General features: G+C 43.4%; 2 protein-coding genes and 1 long non-coding RNA gene across 3 annotated transcripts in view; 2 read left to right on the forward strand and 1 right to left on the reverse strand.

Moving 5' to 3' along the window:
* Window positions 1-9,838, forward strand: part of LOC119651347 (esterase B1) — a 108,284-nt gene extending 98,446 nt beyond the window's left edge. Inside the window, exon 10 of the mRNA XM_038054907.1 lies at window positions 9,025-9,838. Within this exon, the coding sequence (XP_037910835.1) occupies window positions 9,025-9,247 (223 nt within the window). The 3' untranslated portion in view covers window positions 9,248-9,838. The remainder of the gene's footprint in view (window positions 1-9,024) is intronic.
* On the reverse strand, window positions 9,828-17,044 carry LOC119651348 (DNA-directed RNA polymerase III subunit RPC3). Its single transcript, XM_038054909.1, has 8 exons — window positions 16,786-17,044; window positions 11,520-11,647; window positions 11,124-11,458; window positions 10,907-11,061; window positions 10,749-10,854; window positions 10,310-10,659; window positions 10,083-10,250; window positions 9,828-10,014 (listed from the first exon to the last, which is right to left on the reverse strand). Exons 1-8 carry the CDS (start codon window positions 16,930-16,932, stop codon window positions 9,874-9,876), a joined length of 1,530 nt encoding a protein of 509 aa, XP_037910837.1. The 5' UTR covers window positions 16,933-17,044; the 3' UTR covers window positions 9,828-9,873.
* A 24-nt stretch (window positions 17,045-17,068) lies between these two features.
* On the forward strand, window positions 17,069-19,470 carry LOC119651349. The gene is made up of 3 exons (XR_005249446.1): window positions 17,069-17,623; window positions 17,701-18,056; window positions 18,388-19,470. It is a non-coding gene; the product is annotated as an uncharacterized LOC119651349 (long non-coding RNA).
* The last annotated feature ends 4,814 nt before the right edge of the window (window positions 19,471-24,284 follow it).

Consider the following 24,284-nt stretch of genomic DNA (forward strand, 5'->3'; position numbering starts at 1 on the left):
CTTCACATGCCTAGAACTGAGATAGGTATTAAACGGAAGGAAAAAATAAAGTTTTCCCAACCTTAGAACCACCGAGGGATTTCCATTCGCAGACCACTTCCGAAGTTAACCTTAAAGGAACTGTTGCAAATTAGATTGGCGCAATAGCAATACGATCCATACTTCGGTAGCCTACTCACCAGCGCCTAAGTGAATGCTGATTACTTGCGACTTATTATCAGTTTTTGCATAGTAAAAAGCAAAATACAGAATTAATTATGGAATAGTGTCTAATTACACAATCTTAAAGCAAGTAAGGCTGATTATCAAGAAAAGGAGAAGTCTATAAAGGCATTAAAGCAACCTGTGCAAGGAGACTCTACTTAGAGGCGAATTAATATTTTTAGAGGGCAGCGATGGGGATACTGGGGAGCCTCATAATTAAAATCAAAGATCTGGGAGATAATAGTAATACCACAGTAATTATGGAAGAGTTACTGATGTAGCGTTATCTTTGTTTATGTGGCCCTATTTAGTTGGTCCGAAAAGATTTCTCGACCCACCCTACATTATCTAGTATAACCCCGGTGATGTTTTGTTTGTCTTATCTTATTTATTCCCTGAATTAATTTCTGGTGATGGGGAGGAAGGGGTTGTTAATTCAGGGAACCCCTTGCCATCCGGTCCCTCCACCGGTCGAATTCGATCTTCTTCGCAACAAGGAAAACCCAAGCGTAATGCGCAACTTGACTCCATCTGCTCCAGCGTATCTCTCTCATACCTTCATCTGTGTCTGAATAAGATTGCTGACGAACCATCCACCTTTCACAAGAGAAAATGGTGTGTTCGGCATCGCGATTCCATTGCCGAACAGACAATCAGGAGATCGTGCCTTCCTAATCTTCTGCAGGTAAGACTGAAATCCTCCGTGCTCACTTAGAAGTTGTGTAAGATTATAATCAATCTCACCATGCTTTCGGTTCACCCACGGATCTAAATTGCGATGGCCGCGCAGTCCATCTGCCCCTTGGCTCATTTTGCTACTCGGTATATGTGCGCTAACATTCTTCACGGGCAAACACCTGTCTTAAATTTTCGCCTTTGCGGCTGTAGATAGCTTTACGTTCCTGCCGATGAACCGCATCCACGGCCTCCATAACAACATCCACCGTGGATCTCCCTCTCTGAACCTGAACTACTTTGGGGATAAGTCATCGGCAGCACGAATTACTTCAGCGAGTCTACTCCTGATGAGCTCTTCGATCACTTTCCCGGCAGTATCAAGCATATACAACGGCCGTTCTGCAGACGGTAGGATCTCCTTTTCCTTTACTGATTAGCGCGAGCTTCGTCACCCTCCAAGATCAAGGAAAAATGCCTTCCTTCAGACAAGCGTTAAACGCCTCGAACCACGAGTCTGGCCGTTAGCGGAACACCGGGATTCTATTAGCACACGGCGCCTTCTTATTTTTCATGCTGAGAACTGCTTCTTTGAACTCCTTCCCAATTAAAAACGTGTAGTCCTCGACGCCTTAAGCGCTGTTGACGCCGGTTTGGTGAACGCCGACAAATTGAGTCAACCACTTCGAACGCAATGTTGTGGCGGTCACTTGACGAAAAGTCCCCTCCCACCGACGCGACGGTCCCAGAGATTCCGATGCTAAAGTTACGTCAGGAGTGTTTCCTTCGCGGCCTGGCCGCCGGAATATAGGTGTGAATCCGGTTTTTTAAACTACACGTCCGGCTCTCGCCACGATCCCTCTGGATTCTGGGTGAGCCATGCCGTATTTAAGGCTTCTAGCACCAAAGTCACCTCCTACCAGAATTCGCCCCTCTGTGCCCAAAACGCCGCCCTCTAGGACATCGAGCCTACGTCGAAAGTCCACCATCGTCTCGTTTGGTGTTACGTAAACGCTAAAAAATGTTGTCTCTAAACACCAGGCAAAGCACCTTGGACAAGAATCCGAAGTGGAATGCCGTGCGAACCCAGATGCCAGGGGTACCCGATAAGTCGAGATACCATGAAGCCAGGTCCTTGTTCCTGTATTGCTCACCAATTTGCACTAGATCAGCTTTTACCTCCGCAGCGAACTGCGCTACCAGCCCATGAGCGGTTGCACTCCATTGTATGTTAATCTGTAGGATGCGGACTATGCAAGTCGCGCCCTAGCTCTTCCTAATTCCGCCCTTAAGACTGGACACCGCCCCGAACTCGCAGTGTATGCAACGCATTTACCAGATGCGCAACGATCCTTGCAGAGAACGCAATTCTCGATTTCGTTGCAGATCTTCACTTGGTGACTTACCTGACCACAGAATGCTGTCCTCCTATCGGGTTCCTAGCAAGTTGCAGATGTGTATCCATCAGCACACTGTACTACTTGGTGGGGGTTATTCGCATTCATACCTTGCATACTACCCATCTAATTTTGATTTTCCCGCTGTTAAGGAACTTCCTCGCATGCCACTCGGCGACTTCCACTACAGCAAGTTTTTCCTTGAGCATTTACAGAAGTTGTACCTATCCCGGGGGTGAGCTAGCAAACTGCAAATTTTTAAACTTTACTGCTTCCGAAACATCAACAACGCCTCGGATAGAGACTAACCTCAGGCCGAAGACCCTATCGAAAACAAACTGATTTGTTTCTGGAATGTGCGCACGCTCTCGACAATGGTATCGAGGGTGCTCAGAAGATTTCCGATACAATGAAGGATGGTTTCATCGAGCAATCACACCCAATTCTGGGGAGATTTTTCAGAGGTGACATGGTAATGGGTGATCTGAATGCCAAGGTTCAAGGCTCTGACAACACTTTGCTTGGACTTGTAATGAGGAATCACGGTCTTGATAACCGCGACGATAATGGTGGGAGGTTTGTGGATATCTTGAGCTTCCACTGCCTCATCATTGGTGGCACATTTTTTGAGTACATAACCTGCAACAAAATCAGTTGGGTTTCAACTGATCGGCACCGTGCTGCTTAGAAAAGGATCAACATCTGACGGTCGCATGTTGCGTCCGCCACTTCTCACAGCGTTGGAGAGCTGTGACCTTCCATGTTCAAAATTGACCGTTTGTATGATCCATCTATCGCTCGATAGCGAGAGAGCTCTCTTGATGATCGGACGGCAGACAACTCGCCTGAGAATAACGATGGGCGTTGAGCTGCCATTAAAAATGGTCGAGTACTACGCAAGTCGTCGACCAGTCCCGAAAGGGAGTCATAAGATCTGGCTGACTGCAGAATCGTGGAAGTGGATCAAGGAGCAGAGGGCTTGAAAGCTCTCTTGAACGCTGCAAGTGATGGTGGGCGTAACGCGATCGAACTCTGATATCGAGCGAAATCCCGAGAAGTTCAGCGTAGTGTACGTCGGGACAAGACCGAATTTGATATTGCGCTTGTCAGGGAAGCTGAAGATCCCACAGAATGCAATGATTTCAGAAGTGTATATCCCAATCATGCACCACGCATGTGGTCGCAAATGTTTCGATGTTTTTGTGAAAGACATTAACGATCGATTTCTTATCGACGATGCCATGAAGAATTGAAGAGGCAGGAAGAATACTTTACTACCGTTCTTAACCGTATCACATTCGGTAAGGTTTCTTGTTGATGAAATAGCTATTCGCTGTAACAGTGTTTCTCCTAGCAGAATATAAATTGTTAATTGAGGTAAAGTCGCTGGGCTTGGCGGTCTCCCTGCAAAGTTATTTATTCCTGCACCTGCAGTTACTGTTACTGCTGCTTCCACTCGCACGGAAATCTTGAGAATCTGGGACTTATCCCAGAGAGTGGAAGAACGGGATGATTGTTAAGATGCCAAAAAAGGCTTTGAGTGTGACAATTGGAGGGGTATCTAGAACAAGTCAAAAAAGATCTCGAAAGCTCGATCGACAAAGAGCAAGCTAGTTTGCGTTTTGGATCCTCCTGCATTGACCACATCAACACTCTACGGATCATTTTCGGACAGTGTTCGAAGTTTAAATCTTCCCTTAATCTGCTCTTGATCGATTTCGAGAAAGCTTTCGATAGCATGAACAGAGAGTATATATGGAGTGCTCTACGCAGGAGGGACATTCCGGAGAACTAATAGCTATTATCAGGGCGACATATTATGGCGCAAACTGTCTCGTCCTGCATCAAGGTAAAATCACGTAATTGACCAAAAGCAAAAATGGACGAGCCAGTAATGGAAAGTAAATCTAGACATCGCAAAAATTATTTGATGAAACCAGTCTAGGGCGGATCCGATTATAGCACAGCATCTACGAAAAAAATCGTGTTCAAAAAGTTTCCTGCGCCGGAAGTAACAAGCAACAGAACAGTACGAAAGTAAAGAAAATTTACCACCCTAGACAGCTTTTAAAAATTGATGGCATGTGCAAGGAAAAAGCAATAACTCCAACGAGAGTTAGACGATGTCAACCACAAAAGTCAATGCCGCTCAGCAGAAGACAACTGAGGGGCGAGAAACCCTCGATAACTTTCAGTGATCCAAAAGAATCTCAGCGATTCTTTAATAGCAACTCCAGCCTGCACATAGCTGGCTAAACTTATTAAAGCTGAGCTAAGCAATGCAATCACGATATCAGGATATCAGTAGTTCTGTTGGGTTCACGAAAAATAATAAGATTACGAACTGCTCTTGCTGTACCATGGCTTAGATTCATAGATGAAACAGCGCATTAACAGCACCTAACATACGTGCAATTGTTGTGAATTCCTAGGAATTTGTCTCAACTCTTTTGGGTAGGGCTAACGAGAAGGGGATGAAAGGGGGGGTTCCCGCCGGGCCCGGAGTTTTCTCGGAGGCTCAGGGTAAACAATTCAATGGAAAGAAGGAATAATGGGCGAGCCGTATAATTTTCGCCCTAAACTCGTATAATTCTTACCCCGGACCGTTTTCTGCATAATTTTTATCCTAGACCAGAATTTTCTCTATACGTCACTGCCTTTGGGACTTACAAAAAAGGTCGCAGTCTTGCTCCACTGCGCCATGTATTTCTACGACGATCCAGCCATCGGACCTCGTGCGATAGTTTGTTCCATTATATGGAGTTGCGGGCTGCGACACTTAACAAATTCTCACACGATGGCCGATGAGCCCACAATGAAGTTGCCGAATATTTACAATGGTTTTGTTGGTATTTATCTTCAGTCTACCTTTCACTTATATGGTTGCCATTTACTGTGCAGTGCATCACACATCTTTGACAGTTTGCAGGAATGCGTATCAGATCCCTTCAGGATTTTTCGAAAAGTTTGCATGCATCCTCCACTATTCTGTGCCATGTGTTTCAGGGACGATCCACGCATCGACTTTTTTAAGATAGTGGCCATAGTTAGCAATGGAGTTGTCTTTCTTCCTTGATGTGTAACATATCCACCGGAACTCCCGCTTTGTTATAAGCGTATCTACAGTAACCGGCCCGTGCTCCGCAAACTTCATCTTTCAAAATTACATCAGGTCAGAGTACCACGATAACATGACCAAGACGAGTGTCGACGAAGGCTTGTAGCTAGGTTCGATGTCGCTATCGGCAGGAACACTTCCGAGATATATAGATATAGATTGACGCTTTCATGTCTTTGTCTATTAATGCAGATGAGATGACTACGATGACCAGTCAGACTGAGGATTCAGAACAGAAACCAGCTTCTTCTTTGTCGATCAACCTTTGGAGATGTTTCTTTATAGATTCCAGGAATCTTCTTTTTCTTCTACATTTGTCCCGTTTAGAATTGAGATCGCCTCGTCTTTTGTATTTGTATTGGGCATTTAAAAAACATTTTAGACTTTTTCTTTTAAGTTTTTTTTCCCCACATAGAAAGTTTCTTTCCAATTGGCACGGCCCGCCATCAAGTGGATGATGAGTCAAGACTCCTTTACATTCCTAAACACAAACTTGGCAGTGAATAGGTCACACATTAAGGAGAGGTGACAATTGCATGCAGTAGGATCCACTCTCCAAAGATGACCAACGACTGGGTGCCCCAAGAGTACCTGGCGCAGAACAGTAGAGGAGGGCGGGCTTCTTGGCGAATCCAGCAAGGAGTTGAAGCGCATTTCAGTGGACTGATGGCGCATTGGTGTGTAAACGCGCTATACCCCATTAAGGGGTGATTAGCAACCATATACAAGCAAGTTAGTCCAAACAAAACAAATACGTATCTGCACGCTAAATGTTGGTACCCTAACTGGAAAGACCGAGGAACTCGCAAGAGCCCTTCGAGAAAGGCGCATTGATGTCTCCGCTCTGCAAGAAACCCGATGGTCTGGTGCCAAAAGCTGCGACATTGAACGCAAACGCGGTAAAAATGGTTATAAACTTCTCTATTTTGGTAGCCCACACACTACATTGTCATCTCAGAGGGTTTCCGCGATGCCATTAAAGAAGTCGAACGATTTGATGATCGGCTGATGAAGCTCACCATTATATCAGCTGATCGCATTATTCACTTCTTCACCGCGTATACACTACAGATTGGTCGATCTGATGCCGAGAAAAATGTCTTCTGGCAACTTCTCGATGAAAAGACTTGTCACGTACCTGCTGACGACTATATCATCACTGCTGACGACCTTAATGGTCATGTGGGTGAAAAGGCAGACGGTAACAGGTGCCATGGAGGAAAGGGGTTCGGAGCGCGCAATGAGGGTGGGGAGCGTATAATCGATTTTGCGGACACCCATGACCTTGTATTTATGAATACATGGTTCATCAAACGATTGTCTCATCTTCCTACATTTTACAGTGGGAACAGTAAAAGGCAAATCGACTATATTCTCATAAGACACCGACATTTTACCACTGTCACTGATTGCAAAGCCGTTCCCTATGAGACCATCGCACGTCAACATCGACCATTGATTGTCGTCCTGCGAATTAAGCCACCGATAAAACAACGTGAGGAACGCACTGGCCCGCGGCGCATTAAATGGTGGCAATTTGGTGAGAAGAAAGAATAAACGATCTCACTCACACGATTACCGACCATTACGAATGTGGAAGAATCGTGGAACCAAATAAAAGACATGATCCACAAAGCGACTTTTGCAACCCTCGGTGTCACCAAGCCGGGTAAGCGGTACATCAACCGAGATACTTGGCTTTGAAATAATTATGTTGAAATGAAACGCGTCTACCATAAATTTCTCGTCGATTAAACGCCTGCAAATTGGCAAATTTATTAGAATGCCAACCGGGAAGCAAAGAAAGCGGTCGCTGTCACCCGAGCGAATCATTGCAAAAATCTTTACGATAAACTGGGCACTCGGGATGGCGAGAGAGATCTTTATCGACTTGCTAAAAGCCGTAAGAACGTACACATGATATCGAGGACTTCTGTTGCGTTAATAACAACAATGGTACTTTGCTTACCAACCGTCGATCCGCATCGAATAGATGGCGAGAATACTTCGAGCAGATTTCAACTGAAGAATTTGCTCATCTCCACTTCCACAATCATTGCCGACATTTGGACAGTTCCACCTGTCAGCGTAACTGAAGTCGAGGAAGCAATAAAACGAATGAAATCGGGGAAAGCCACAGGACCTGACGACATCGCATCTGAGCTCTGGAAAGCGAAGAGCTGGGACCCAACACTGAAGGAAGAACACCATCTCACTGGCAAAAAAGCACCACTGTTCCAATATGGACAAAGAAAGGTCCTCCAATAGAATGTTCAAATTACCGTCCGATCGGGTTACTTTTCCATACCATGGAGATTTTTGAACGCATTCTTCACAATCGTTGGGATAACCGTGAATCAAGCAGGTTTGTCAAAAACTGCGGAACTACTGACGCAATACACGCTGCGCGGTTGCTCATGGAGAAACACCGTGAGAAGTATCGCTCTCTTTATATTGCATTTCTGGATATGGAAAGCGTTTGACTATGTGCCACACGAACTCATCTGGTATGCTTCACGACAACACTTAGTGCCAGAAGAACTCGTGCGCTGGGTTCAATTGCTCTACCACGATCCGAAAAGTAAAGTTCGAAGTATGGCAGGTATATCAAAAGCGCTTCGTGTCTCTGTTGGTGTTCACCAAGGAAGCGCCCTATCACCACTCCTCTTCGTTCTTGTTATGGACACCGTCACACGGGATATTCAATGTCCAGCGCCCTACACACTGCTTCATGCAGATGATGTTTTCCTAGCATCTGATAGCAAAAATGATCTCGAGCAACTTGTTCAAAAATGGAATGATCGCCTCATGCAACACGGTCTCAGATTGAATCTAAACAAAACTGAGTTTTTGACGACCGATCCCCATGAAACAGGCACAATTACTGTCAGCGGTAGTGTACTGAGTGATTTAAATACCTCGGGTCAACACTATCAGCTAATGGAGAACTGCGTTATGAAATTGCTTCACGCATTAACAGAACCTAGATGAAGTCGCGTTCCACGATCGTGTGATCGACATATCAACGAACGTCTCAAGTTTAAAGTTTACCGCAATGTCGTCCGTCCCGTGGCTCTCTATGCTTCTGAGTGTTGGCTGACTATAAAAGACAATGAACGGCGTCTTGCGGTAATGGAGACGAAAATGTGGCGTTGGACTAGTGGCGTGACACGTTTTGATCACATCCGAATGAAGATATCCGCTATCGATATGGGGTTGCATCAATTGTGGAAAAATCACGTAATTCGTGCTAACGAGAATTCACTTGCCAAGATTGGTCTGAACATCAAAGTCGATGGTAAACGCCCAAAAGGCAGGCCGAAACAACGGTGACTTGATACGTTGAATGGGAATTTAAAAGTCTCGAGATTGCACCCAGATCAGACATTCGATAGAGCCAAATGGCGAAGCCGATCACGACAAGTCGATCCCGCTTGTGAACGGGGCAAAAGCTGAAGAAAAAGAAAGATATATATTCCCACAGTTCCTAGTTTTCGCTATTCTTGGGGACGCATACATCTTGCACAGCGTTAGGTCCCTTCCGCGTCATGCCATAGGTCTTCTCCTCAATCTCAATTCTTTTTCTAATGTTTATTGTTAAAAATAAAAATGATCATTTTCTATTTGCAGGAATCCCACCCCGGCCGGGCAAGAGAGCGACTTCCTATCAATAACATGGGATCCTGTTTCATTCAAAGGCACTAAACACAATAAGACCCTTCAATTTACCGATCGATACCCAATCAACTACTTAGATATAACATCACATTTGGAAACTAAAGTCAATCCAGAATCGAAACGCTTAGCCTTTTGGGATGAATTATACAGATACTATAACGGGCAGCTGATCTAGAGACGAGAACAAACCTCCAAACCTAGATTTAAGGATGCATGGTCGGAATCACAGGCTCAATTTTAGCGTTTGACGAGATCAGTGGACAATTTGCTTTAATCAACGCTTTTTCGGCCCAATAACAATTATAAGACTCTTGCAATCTGATAAGTGGAGTTGACTCAACTTATGGAAGCTGTACAAACCGCGGAGGAAGGAGTATTTGTTCGCCATGCATAATTTCAGTCACAAAAATTATACCAGCTACAAAATGTAGATTTTAAGTGAGAATGTAAGCAAAATGTTGTACAGAGTACAACATCTAATTGGAGTTATTAACAAAGCAAAGTACCAAAACGATGCATTTGAACTTCTTTATAATCATTTATCATTCTCAAACTTATTTCCGTCATAACAATACAATATTGTTATTATCCTCATGTAATTAATTTCCTTAGAATAGGACATGAAAGAAAGACCATGTCGATAACTAAAGAGCTTAATACGAGTACGTACGTAGCCATGTAAGTGTTTTGTTATTTATATGAATGTCGTTTTTAATCCTTTTTTACTTTTACAATAAAAAATAAAACCAAATGAATTTTTCTTGGATTTGTATTTGTTTTTCGTTATAAAAATAGTCAACATCACGAGGAATTGTAATATTGATGCATCTGAAATAGGAACAGTGTGTCGTCAATAGCCAGTTCGGCGCTTGATAGGGTCTTGATCCGCGCTTTCACTTTTTCCAGCACTTCGCGTTCAGGTGGGGTAAGAGTTTCTAGAATCTGGAATATGTGGAAAATTAAGATTAAGTGTTTGTCCTATTGCCCTGGTGTGGATAGGAAATACGCACCTCAGCTATATATTCTTCCGATTCTCCTCGTTCTTTCATAGCTTCCACTATACTGTCCAGCTTTTGAGATTTATCGATGAGTCTTTTATTATCCCGTTTTTCGTAGGACGAGCGTGATATAGCGTTGAACAGAGCCTTGTAACTCATGTCCAAAAGCATTCTTACTATCTGTAAAGTAAAATCTACTTCAAGTCCAAATTTCTAAGCATCCCCTTTTCTGTTCTCACCTGCTTTTCATTAATCGTAAACAGGAAGAATGATTTCGCAGGACCACTGCCTCCACCACCAGCTTTCCTAATTGTTTTTATTTGAATGAATTGTTCTTCGAACAGCTTATAAGTCAACAGTTTCGCTTCCTTCGACGGCACCATTGCCTCTTTTTGTATGTCTTCTTGCTCAATGAACCTTTTACTTCGAATTACGCGGAATATTCGTGACGCTTTCGAACCAAATTTTTCAGTAATAATATTTTCAGTGCAAACTTGTGAGAGTTCATCGAAAACTTTTTTCATTTCAACAACATATTGCCCGCCGCCAGTCTCACCTATTTTCCGGATAAATCCTATGTTGTCTTCCGCTGAAAATGATTGGAGACCATTATTTGCTGAGGTTTTGAAATCTTTTGGTTTGGCGAGGTTATTTCGACTTAGATTCAGTTAGCCTTACCAATCAATGTTATATACTGATCCAAATTTTTCATCAGTTCTAGATTATTCGACTTTTTCTCGATGGCTTGTTTTACTTCAATGAAAGTAATTGGATTGGAATAGTCCTGGAAGAATCCGCACATAAGCTTAGGATTATTTACCTCAACAAAATTATACCTTCTGCCATGCGTCTGTCTTCTCATACATTTGCTGCAATATGTACTTGAAGCACTCCGCAGCGCTTGCTCCCATTTTTCTTTCAACTGCTGTGGTCATAATATTATCGCGAAAATCCTGATGAAGTCTATCGAAATTCACCCGCCAGTAAGAATCTTAATCAATAAATAGAAAAATAAACTATTGTTGAAGCATAAAAGAAAACTCCTCTGCATACCTCCATCGGGTACTTCAGTTGTAGCCCCAGACTGCAATTTCTGAAGTTTACCCAAATCCAAATCGGGTGGCCGGAACAGCAGATGCTGTTCAATTTCTAAAACAGGAATAATGACCGGAGACTCGGTTATTCTCGGCATTGGACAGCGAATCAAGTAGTTGTCACGAACCATTTGAACGAAAGTGTCGCGATAAGCTGCCATTGTATCCTTGTTTTCGGCGCTTGAGAAACATTTCAATATAACTTGCGAGGCTGTTTGCGACCCAGATCGGAGAAGTTCTTCTGTGAGCGTGGAGCCGACTGTTCCGTATTTCGTATGCATTAAATGGACGTATCTGAAGTTGCAAACAAATTTGTCCTACAATCTTTCAAAGAGTCGATTTAGATCAAGCTTACCTAGGATAACGAAGCATTTGTAGGACTGCCTCCTTTTTGATAGAATATTCCGGGATATTTTCATTGCTAAACGATGGCTCAAATGTAACAAGCTGGAATTTTATGAGGACAGCCAGTACCATAGACACCTGAAAATGCAGTTGTAATATGATTATTAGCTTTTCGAATAATTACTAGTATTCTAATGAGCAAAAAGACGTCAAAAACGATCCCAATCCCATTTAAGAAAAATAGAGAGATAAGTCACTCTAATCTGAACGATCGTGGGTAGGAGGGGCCTTATTAATAATACTCACTATTAACCCATTGCATCTTCACCCAACTGAGATAGTGAGTTCCGTTTGAAATGGGGGTAAAAAGTGCCTGCTTGTCGTAATAGACAACTAAAGGGGATAGAAGTTTGCGGGCGAGCAGACTACGAATTTCAATTCTTTTCCCGCTAATAAAACGTTATCCCCATTTGGTCCGGTCCAGCATTAAATTGATGCGGACATAGGACCCCACGGTTCTAAAAAAAATAAAACGTTATCGACTTTCGGCTGCTAAAAAAACGTTATCGACTTTCGGCCCGCGTGCAAGGACACGATTTGGTTTTTAAGGTTTTGTGTAAAACAAAATCTCATTAAAATCGGTTTACTGTCTGTCTGGTGATCTGAGATGGCGGCGGGGAAGACGGGGCTGCAACCCTGTCAGGTAGACCAAAACGGAGTGGCTAAGGAGGGCCTCCATCTGGTGGCACCGGGAAACGCTGAACTCACTGTGGTTTACTAACCGTGCTGCAGTAGGGGAGTGCTCCAAGGCTTAAAAGGGACCATCATACTCGAATCTGCACGGGGACTAAGCTGAAGTGGTTTTCGGTCAAAAAAACTTATCAGGGGTATACTGTTACCATGGAAATCGGGATAGCCCCTGAATTCACATATCTCAGGAGAATTCCTGGTTCATGTGCATTCAGCACGATTATAGCGTTTGGCCTCCTAGTGGGAGTTTCACGGGGATTGTGGTTACGTCCAAATGGGCAGAGACTTTCGGATTGCAACCGTGGAGTTACATTTCAACACGGGTACCGTACTCCAAACTTCGGTAGAATATTAGGTAGGCCTTGTATCGACCACGCTGAGCCATGCACTCAGTATAGACTGGTACCGGTGTGCTTGTCTCAACGTGGCTCTGACATACTGTGAACGTTCGCACATACAATGGGTTACATCTTTCTACATGGAATTTAAGGAGGAGAAGGGGCGGATCGCCATACATGCAAAAGGGGAGTGTATAATTTTTTCAATTGTTGCACCGTTGATGATAATGAAATGGTGAAACCCACAGTGTCTACAGGATAATCTGTGCAGGAGAGACACTCTGGAGAAATTAATAACTGTGACTAGAGCGACATATGATAGCGCAAACACTCACCAGCTGCATCAAGATAAAAGCCCAGGGGTATTTGAAGTCCAAGCACATTATCCTATTTGCGGCGGCACCGAGTTTGATATCTCTCGACACATTAATAGCGGTAAAATCTGGAAATGCAGATACATCAACACCAACATAAGGATGAGTGGTCCTCTGGTCTGACACAATCTTCTACGGCGAGCTACTTCAGCGCACGGGTCAGGTACCAGGTATAAGTGTTGATTAGAAAGCGGAAGTGTGACATTCCAGGAAAAAGCAACAACTCTTTACGTATGCCATGTAATGGAATCCACTTTCTCACAGTGAAGCCGAGTGGATAGCTCTAGAAACAAGTGACGTATAACAGTGGAGAGGCAATATCGATTTTTCGTGAAGATCGCAAGATAGGTGAAGCCGTTTTCATGAAACGGTAGCACAAAGGCGTAGGCATGGTTGGCGCGCTATACCCCCATAATGAAAAACACATAAATATATCATAATCAGGCTTGACGAAAGGGAAGATTCCCCCTGGCCCGGAGTTTTCTCGGGGGTCCGGAATAGAAATTTAAATGAAAAAACCCCGGGCCCCGAGAGAGCAAATCTGTGCCTAGGGTGACAGTTATGCGGAAAGACGAGGCCCAAGGTTTTTTCATTGGGATTTCCTTTCGGGTCCCCGAGAAAACTCCGGGTCTCATCTTTCCGCATAACTTTTACCCCAAGCCCAGATTTTCTCTCTACGGCCCTGATGATAATATCAAAACTTCAACTCGAAATTTGGTTCTTAAAATGTCGCTAATCACTTTGATTGCTTTATTTTTTTGCTCATCTAATCGAATCTGAGTAAATAGTCATCCTGCTGCTCCGTAATTCGTCAAGCAAAGAGAATGCATACCAAACGGAGGAAGAGTCCTCATTCAATATTGTACAGTCGGAGAAAAAACACTGCGTTAGTAAAACTCATAAGGTGAGGCTTAAGAATACACTGGCTATGACCTTCGACTATCGAAAATGGCTTTTAATTGCTCTCAGTGGTATCGAAGGTATCCGGTGTGGACAACTATCGCAAGGCGCACTTTCATGACCTGAAAGCTGGCTTCCAATAGGATCTTGACGACTGCGAAATCTTTGCTCAGCGTTGATGACACCTTGCTCGGATTTCTAATAGGGAAACATGTTTCTACTTTTACCGCCTCTTCATCGGCGGCACATTATTCGAACATAGAGCCTACCATAAGCTCAGCGGAATTTCAACTGACCGATGACGAACATTTGATCAGACCGTCCACATTGTGATCAGTAATAGATTTAGGAGTTGTCCAGGGTGCTGATATCCATGGTCCATGGTTACGCGGACGACATTGTTTTAATCTGTAGTGGCAAACTGCAGTCCGCGATCCAGCTATTCAGCTGTTCCGGGCTCGAGTTACAACACCGTCTACAATCAGGTGAGAGTGAATACTGAAGCCATCCACAATAACACTTATAAGAAGAAAATGGATGCCGTAGTTACCGGAGGTAACAGAAGTCCTGCAGATGAAGCATCAACAAATGATCTCCACAACCACCTGAAGAGGGTTGCCATTGATACGGCCACAAACATACCGCAAAAAGCCGCAAAAAAAGTCGAAGCAACTAGTTCAACGATGAAGGGAAGCTAGCAACGGAAGGGAAGAATGCTGCATACCGGGCAATGCTGCACTCTCCAAAAACGTGGGCAAGCGCAGAAGTCTATCACGAACTCCGTCGAGTGGAGAAGCGACTTCACAGACAGAAAACGGAAGTTTGGGAGAATCAAAAGGTCTGTGAACTCGATAAGTACAGGGAGCAATCGCACCAGGCACAGAAGTTTTACCAACAAGCCAAGAGGATGAAGTCATCCTGCCGAGCCAAAGAGGGAAATCTGATTTCCGACATAATGGGCATATTGGAGCGATGGGTTGAGTATTTTGTTGAAGTACTCAACAACCAGAATATTGGCAAGTTGGAGGTCCCCCCAACTGAAGACGACGGACAAATGCTTCCCCAACCAAGCATGGAAGAAACAGTCCGAGCAATTCATCGGCTTAAAAACGATAAGTCTCCAGGAGCCGATGGAATTACAGCCAAATTAGTTAAATATGGAGGCGACCAATTATACCAAGCCGTTCATCAACTAATGCTCAAGATGTGGGACAGCGAATCAATGCCTGACGATTGGCAACGGAGCATTATCTGCCCCATACATAAAAAGGGAGATATCACGCAATGCAACAATTATAGAGGTATCACTTTACTGAGTACCATTTATAAGATATTCTCCGCTATCTTGGTAGGTCGGATACCCCCATACGCTCAGAAAATGATTGGCTCATATCAAAACGACTTCACTCCAAGCAAATCAGCAACCGATCAGAGATCTGCGGCAAGCGATGAAAAAACTATTGGAATATTTGCACCATCTTTTCATTGACTTTAAAGCCGCCTATGATAGCATAGCCAGGGTAAAACTGTGCACGGCCATGAGACAATTCAGTATCCCGACGAAATTGATAAGATTGGCTAGGCTGACCCTGACGAGGCCAAATAAAAGCAGCAGGATCAATCTCAAGACCATTCGACATGAACAACGGTTTACGACAGGAAGATGCCCTATCATGCGTCCTCTTTAATTTGGCCCTGGAGAAACTGTTTCGCGATGCAGATGTGACTGCGAGAGGCACCATCCTCTCCAAGTCCATCCAACTACTGGCCTACGCTGACGATATTGACATTATGGGAAGATCAACCCCAGATGTACAGTCTACCTTCATCCAGATCGAGCCCGCGGCGCGGCGAAGTACATGGTGGCAACGTCAGTACCAAAAACTTAAGAACGAACAGCTTTGAACCACGCGGGTCAAACAAAAAAGAGAGGAGACTACAACTTTAAGACCGTTGAGAATTTCTCCTATCTAGGGTCGAAAATCATAACCGATAACAGCTATGACGATGAAATCCACGGACGGTTATTGGCAGCCAACAGAGCTTCCAAAATTGTTTCCGCACAAAACGTCTCCCTATAGGGTCAAAGCACTTACTGTACAAGGAGTTTAGCAAGAAATCTTAGCAAGAAAAATTGCGATCTCTTGACCGCGTTTGAAAGAAGAATCCTTCGAAGAAAATTTGGCCGCCTACATGAAGATGGACGATTCCGAAGCTTGCATAACGATGGAAGCTGTGAGCGATACCACGACCGTGTGGTTGTGAATCAAATCCGGCTCCGGTTGCGGTGGATGGATCACTTAATCCGGATGAGGAAGATCTAACCCAGAAAATCTATAAGGACAATATTTATGATATGAAAAGAAGAGAAGGCAGACTCTGCCTGTGATAGAGCGATGGGGTAGGCCAGGACGCCAGACAGCTTCTCGGGATATCGAATTGGTGGACCTCGGCGCAAAACCGGAATATCTGGAGTTCGTTATTAAGGCAAGCCTAGACCGGATACCGATTGTTACGCCGTTGATGATGACGATGAGTGTCGGGATTTCCATTTTGTTCACTGTGTCTATGCACGTATGTTTTCAATCTGGTCATACTGCCACGTTTCCGATGCAATCCCCGCAGTTTTTCCAATCACAATTTAAGACATCGCTATTTTTGCCGAATTTCTAGAATTCTAAGTTAGCACAGCAGAGTACTGCCCCGAGTGGTTTAAGTCCTAGATTAGCACGCCTCAGCAATACGAATGCAAACAGAAACAACACATAACAGAGGAGTTCGGGTAGGTCAAACAATTGTAATAAAGTGAGCTCGGAGAAAACAAAATTGCTCAACGAGAGTACGTATGAAAAATAGAATATATAATATAATCAAAAACAAACGCAGTAACTATCATATAATGTAATTCACTCACCTGTGCCTTGGTTAAATTTGTAGCTTTGACGAGCGACGACAAGTTCCGCGATCCAGAAGAGAATAATAGATCTGCCACTTTCTGGGCATTTTCTCCAAAGTATTGTTTAATAATTACTGCACACAATTCACCGCACTGTATTGACATTTTCCCTCAGTAGTTTCCCCGGCATCAGAAATGTGTTTATTTAGGTTATTTCTGACAGAACCCTCTCATTGACTATTTTGTCAACAACAGCTGATGGAGGTAAACAAAAACAATTTTACGTTTTCGAAATTTCCGGAACCATATGTGAGTTTTCTTTTTGATATTTGCTCAGCGTGGCACACTACTATTCCAGTTCTAAGTAAATATTAATTTGACTTGAAGAACATTAAAATTTCACTTGAAGGGCTTCAAAGTTTATTAGAAAATTCTTTACTTTAAATTAACCGCCGATTCATTCTTATAAAATTTCGAATTCAAGAAGAAGAACGGCTTCATTTCGAAGTTAACTTCGAGAAGAAGAAGAAAATGGCGGACGCAACATAAAATTCATATCCGTTCTGTTTCCAATTCCGCCGTTACTTTAAAGTAGTACTACGGTGGTACCACTGTTGTACTGCTACCAGAACGTCAATGTGGAAAGTTCTGTTGTGACCCTTTAAAGGCTTTTTTACGTCCAAATTGCAAGATGCACAGCGTTAAGTGTGATGATAATGAAACTGAAGCACAGTCTGACTGAAAATAACAAGAAAGTATCCAACAATGCAATTCTGAAAAGCTCTAAAAGACCACTGGGTTCTTTGAATTTTTCGAATAAACAGACAAACAGGATTCAAACTTCATTTTCTACAATGTAAGCAACTATTTTCTCTATCTAAAACCTGTGATCTACCTGCGAATTGCGGTTAAGAAACTATATTTCAATTGCAGTGCACAACGAAAGATTGCGGAATCTAGGTTTAGAAATCCAAAGGGGATGGGACCATTTACAGCGGAGAAAATTTTCTACTTGGCTTAATCGGAATGCCTGATGCCTGATAACGCTAGGATACTGGACCGAACATCATAGATTTGTCCAGTAGAATATCCTTTCCACCTTCCAGAAATTGGGGATGAAATTTGGCAACATGGCCTGGGTTAACTGTTGTTCCATTTCCAGGGGTTCCACAGTTAACCAGTTCAGCTATGACGATGAGACATTCTATCTTGGTTAGTCGTGGCGAATGGAGTTGATAAGTTTTAAGACGACGCGTGGTATTAACTTTTCTTGGCCTGGGACTTGAATGGTAATTTTCTCGAAAACATTTTCCCTTATTTCCTTAGATTTAAGTGTGGTAGAAGTGATTCAATCACTGATGCCACTGTGCGTGGTAGCACAGAACCTCTTTTAACTTGCATTCTGCTCATTTGTGGTGACGAAATGCAAAATGTTCGTGCGCCAAGATTAGGCAGATAGATTAAATCAAAATGGGATTTTTCCGTATTGAATTCTCATTAAATTAACAAATAGTGAATTCAACCCCGTAAATTCCATACAGTTATAATTATGATTTATAGTATTTGATATTCGGGAATTTGTGGATGAATATTAACCTATTTTATTGACTATACTTTCAGGTGCGCTTTGTAGAATGGGAAAATGGCGGGGCTTTAATTATACAAGCCAAAACCTAATAGCATTGAGCGTAAGCTTCTTGCAATAAGTGATTCAGATGTGTGAGTTTGTGAGGAAAATATGCCAGAATATGTTCAGCACTCGGGAGCTCTGCGTAAGAAAACGTAGTGGCTTCACAGCAATCCGATATCTAGAAAATCTCAGATGATTTGGAAGTTAAGCTTTTTCAACCGTTTGGAGGGACGCTATCTTCCATTGTTGTGAGATTCCAGCTCTCCCCAGAAAGTGGGTCAAAGCTAGCCCAAAAAATCTAGGGTGAAAGTACTCGTATTTTCGGAGCTTAGGCTATGCGTTAAGGCGTTGAACAATTGGGGGAGGCATAAAAGCTTCATTAGATACAAAGTGTATCTAAAGCTGTACATGCTTGCTTTCGTAATCTTAGCGAAACTTTGAATCACTTTAAATATGGCGGGAGAATGGGCAGCTTCTTACCACATGCTATTTAGTAAGGGTAGAACAAGGAATATTGGGGTGGAGTTTCTGCAGTAATACATTTGTATAAGGGGAATGAGGAAACAGTATGATATATGGGGGAGTTTAGTAGAGATCTGATGGAAATCCCCAAGGAAAATTAACTCAGTTCCATAAGGAGCGATGAATGTGGTTATTGGAAAAGTTGCCCGTTCAATACTTTCAAAATCTTGAATATGTGGGAAACTGTTCTGTAAAGGACGTCATGTTAAATAGATTTTTGAATTAATTTTGGGCAATTGGTGGACTATGTAGAATCATTAAAACATTTCAGCAGACTAAAATGGACCAAAAATAAATCTATTGTGGGATTTCAGCGCAGCGCAATACTTAATTATTTATGATGTCAAGGTAAGGGTGGGCAGTTCGAGTGTCAAGGTCGGGGCGTCGGGTATCTTACGATTCAGGGCATGGATTGTTTGCGTTGACTTTGTTCTCGTCCATCTACTGTGGCACTCACTTCCACAGAGATTATGAGACCAAGGCAGAAGATCATTTATAGTAGGAGGGGAGAAAGTAATTAAGGGGGAGGGGGCTATGGGTATGCTCCCCGCAAAGGAGTGAGCAGTGTACCTATCAATATAGGTACATACCATATAGTATGTCAGCAGGAAAATTATGCAAAAAAATGATCTCACAAGAAAGCAATAGGCAGTAATGTCAGTCATTGAAAGGTTTACAGGAGATGCTTGATGTACGATGCCTGTGAACTTCCACGAAGTTTGAGGATGGTGGAAGTCTCATAGGACGTGATATGTATGAAAGGTATGCATTTTCTTGCAGGTTACTTAAGACTTACTTTTAGGCAATTCGTACCGTTCAAAGCCCAACATATTTCAATCTTGGAACCGCATGCTTGCTGGCGTGAATACCAGCCAGTTAAAAGTCATGCAAATTTCAAGTCGATTTCAGCAGTTCCAACAGTATGCGGAAGATAAATCGAAGAACAATTCAAATAAGGTAGTTTGTTTGCTAGAAAACGTTTTTTAAGCCAGAAACAAAATTGATCACGCTCGAATTACCTTACCTTATTAAAATCGATTGACTGTCTGTCACACGCACTTCTCTCCAAAACAGATGGAAATTATAAAATCCCACGCATACAATGAGTGGCATAAATTCAGGTGGAGTTTAAAGAGGGGCTGCCCATATATGCAATGGGGGTATTTAACATTTTTTTTTCGCCGGATTTAGTCGTGTCGAGTATTAAATGAAAGGTCTCGGTTAGTACTTTTCGAAACTTATATTATTTTTGCCGTGGATTGTAAAGTGCGCGAATAAGGAGTCGAAAGGTACACACTTAAAATAAGACAGGACTCATGTTCGGAAACTACCCAACCCAAAAATTCGAAAAAAATCAGGGTGGTGCACTTAGATAAAATCTAGGCCTCAAAATATATCCCATTCCGATATCTGTTCAAAAAAACTTACTAATAGTATAATATTTTACCAACTTGTAGAAATTTACTGAAAAACCCCCCTCAAATTCATCCTAAGACCAAATTTCGCACCATAGAGGACAATACTTCGTATACACGTGCCGAATTTCATGAAAGTGTGGCTATTAAAGCCTGTAGTACACCGGCACAGAGGATAGTAGCATGCATACGCCTGCCAAGTTTCATGAAAATCCGACTATTAGTGTCAATTTCTTGCGAATTTACCATAACCTAAGAAATAAAATGGTGACGTCATAATTAACGAGAATAATTGACATTCGGTATCCCGACGAAATTAATAAGACTAACTAGGCTACCCTGACCAATGTGCGTGGTCAAATAAAAGCAACAGGATCACTCTGAAGACCATTCAACATCAACACCAGTCTAAGATAGGTGGATGCTCTATCATGCGCCTTCTTTAACCTGGTCCTGGAGAAAGTGATTCGCGATGAAGACGAAAATGCGAGAGGCACCATCCTCTTCAAGTCCACCCAACTATTGGTCTAGGCTGACTATGTTGACATTATAGGAACAACAACCCGAGAAGTACAGTCTACCTTCATCCAGATCGAGCAGGCGGCGCGAGATCTTGGGCTGCACATTAATGAAGGCAAGACGAAGTACACGGTGGCAACGTCAGTCCCAAAGACCAAAGAATGGACAAGATCGAATCGCACTGGTCAAACTAAAACAATACAGATAGGAGACTACAACTTTGAGATCATTGGAGGTCGAAAATCACAACTGATAACAGCTATGACGATGAAATCCGCGCACGGTTGTTGGCTGCCAACTGAGCCCATTTCAGCTTACAAAAACTGTTTCGCTCGAAACGTCCCACCGTAGGGTCAAAGCTCTCACTGTACAAGACTATGATCTTGCCAGTCCTTTTGTATTCCTTGGAAACCTAGGTTCTTAGCAAAAAAAAATTGCGAACTCTTGGCCGCATTAGAGAGAAGAATCCTCCGAAGAATTTTTGGCTCCCTACATGAGGATGGACGATTCGGTAGCCTACATAACGACGAAATCTATGAGCGATACCACGACCGTCTGGACGTAGGCAAGATCCGGCTCAACAGGCTGCGGTGGGGGTCACTTAATCCGAATTGATGAGGACGATGAAGCCCGGAAAGTCTATAAGGGCAATATCTATGGTAGAAAAAGAAGACGAAGCAGACCCTGCATCTGATGGAGCGATGATATAGGTTAGGACACCAGACAGCTGTTAGGGATATCGAATTGGTGGACCTCGCCGCAAAACCAGGGCGGCTGGAGTTCCTTATTAAAGCAGTCCTAGACCGGATATATTAAAATTCCATTCATAAAGAATCTAGTTCTCCCCAGCCCTTTTTAAGGATCTGTGCAATCGTTAAAATCGGTTCAATGTCTGTCTGTCTGTCTGTCACACCCAATTTACTCGGAATCGGCTGAACCGATTGTTACGAAATTTGATGAGAACATGTGGTCTGTATGTCCCTTTACGTATACCGAGTAGCGCCATTTTGTGTAAAGTCTGAAGGGGGCTCCCCTGGGAAAGGCGAATGTAACGACGACGACGAACCCGGCAACGATAACGGAATAACGATTTGCGCATTTTCTCATGGAACGTGCGCTCCCTGTACAGAGCTGGAGCTGCCAAGCAGCTAGCCGATACCTGGTTCCAATATAGGGCTGATGTAACAGCGTTGCAGGAAATGCGTTGGACAGGGACCGGTTTCCTGGAGAAAAATCACTATAGCATATATTATAGTGGCCATCCAGTAAACCATGTGCACGGAGTCGGTTTCTTAGTCAGCCAAAAAATGAAATCTGCTGTCATCGGCTTTGAAAACATAAGTGAATGGCTACGCACTCTGCGCTTGCGAGATAAATTTAGAAATATAAGCCTCATTAACGTTCACGCCCCTACAGAGGACACTGAAGAATCGGAAAACGGTACCTTCTACGAGACAGTAGAAGGAACCCTCGACGCCTGTCCCAGGTATGATATTAAAATCATACTTGAAGATTTTATTAACCAAGTAGGGACGGAGTCCGTATTCAGGCGATATGTTGGCTCCCATAGCTTACATCAAAATCCGCATGATTATTCAATTAGCTCTATCATCCGAAATAGTTATTGGAAGTACCTGGTTTTCACGGAAACCAAATTGACCACGTGCTGATCGAACGTCGCCACTTCTCAGCCTTGATGAATGTCAAAACATATAGGGGGGCCAATATAGACGCGGATCACTATCTCGTTGGCATGGTGCTCCGAAAACGAATAATAACACCGCCCAGAATCCCTTCTGACAATCACGTGAGAGTTGACACTAAAGTCAATCAAAGCGCAACCCTCCGCAACATCAATAACCGCAGTCAACAGAAATCCTGGAGATGAAGCATCAACAAATGATCTTCACAATCACCTGAACAACGTTATCATAAACACAGCCCCAAATATACTTGGCCCCTGCCGCAAAAGGATTCGGAACGGCTGGTTTGACGATAAATGTAAGCTAGCAATGGAACGGAAGAATGCCGCATACCGAGTAATGCTGCATTCTCAAAGGACGCGGGCACGCGCAGAGACTTATCACGAACTCCGGCGAGCGGAGAAGCGACTTCACAGATGGAAAAAGGAAGTCTGGGAGAATCAACAGGTCTGTGAACCCGAAAAGTACAGGGAGCAATCGCACCAGGAGCGGAAGTTTTATCAAAAAGTCAGCAAGATCAACCCTTATACACCTCGATGTCTCATTCTGCCGAGACAAAGAGGGAAATCTGATTTCCGACAGAATGCGCATATTGGAGCGATTGGTTGAGTACTTTGATGAGCTACTGAACAACTAGAACATCGGCGAATTGGAGATCCCGCTAACTGAAAACGGCGGACAAATACTGCCACCACCATGTATAGAAGAAACAGTCCATGCAATTCATGGGTTTAAAATCAGAAATCACCAGGAGCCGATGGAATTATAGCTGAATTATTTAAATATGAAGGCGACCAATTACATCAAGCGGTTCATCAATCTATCTGGTCAGGATCTGGCACAGCGAATCAATGTCTGACGACTAGCAACGAGCCATTATCTCTCCCATGCATAAAAAGGGAGATATCACATAGTGCAGCAATTATAGAAGTATCACGTTGCTGAGTACTATCTCCGCTATCTTGCCACGCCGAATTGCCCCATATGCTCAGAACATCACTGGCCCATAACAAAGAGGCTTCACTCCAGGCAAATCAGCAACAGATCAGATTTTCTCTGCGGCAAGCGAACTTTTTATCGACTCTAAGGCCGTCTATGATAGCATAGCCAGGGTAAAACTGTACACGGCCATGGGAGAATTCGGTATCCCGACGAAGTTGATAAGATTGACTGGGGTGACCAATGTGCGAGGTCAGATAAAAGCAGCAGGATCACTCTCAAGACCCACCGGATGCCCTATCATGCGTTCTCTTTAACCCGGGCCCTGGAAAAGTGATCCGTGATGCTGAGCTAATTGCGAGAGGCACGACCTTCTTTAAGTCCACACAACTACCTAGCCTATGCTGCCGATATCGACATCATGGGAAGAACGACCTGAGGTGTACAAACTGCCTTTATCCAGATCGAGCAAGCGAACTCTTGATTGCGTTCGAGAGAAGAATCATCCAAAGAATTTTTGGCCCCTTACATGAGGATGGACGATTCCGTAGCTTACATAACGACGAAATCTATGAGCGAAACCATGACCGTCTGCTTGTGGTTGAGGTGGGCGGGTAACTTAATCCATATGGATGAGGATGATCCAACCCGAAACGTCCATAACGGTATTATCTATGGTACAATAGTTCTTCAAGGACGCGGTGCGACTTTCCCTTAACAGAATAATAATGGTACAAAAAGAAGACGAGGCAGACCCTGCCCTAGATGGAGCCACACAGCTTTTGGAGA

This window comes from Hermetia illucens, chromosome 3 (genome assembly GCF_905115235.1).
Source record: "Hermetia illucens chromosome 3, iHerIll2.2.curated.20191125, whole genome shotgun sequence".
In the NCBI taxonomy this organism is placed as follows: Eukaryota; Metazoa; Arthropoda; class Insecta; order Diptera; family Stratiomyidae; genus Hermetia; species Hermetia illucens.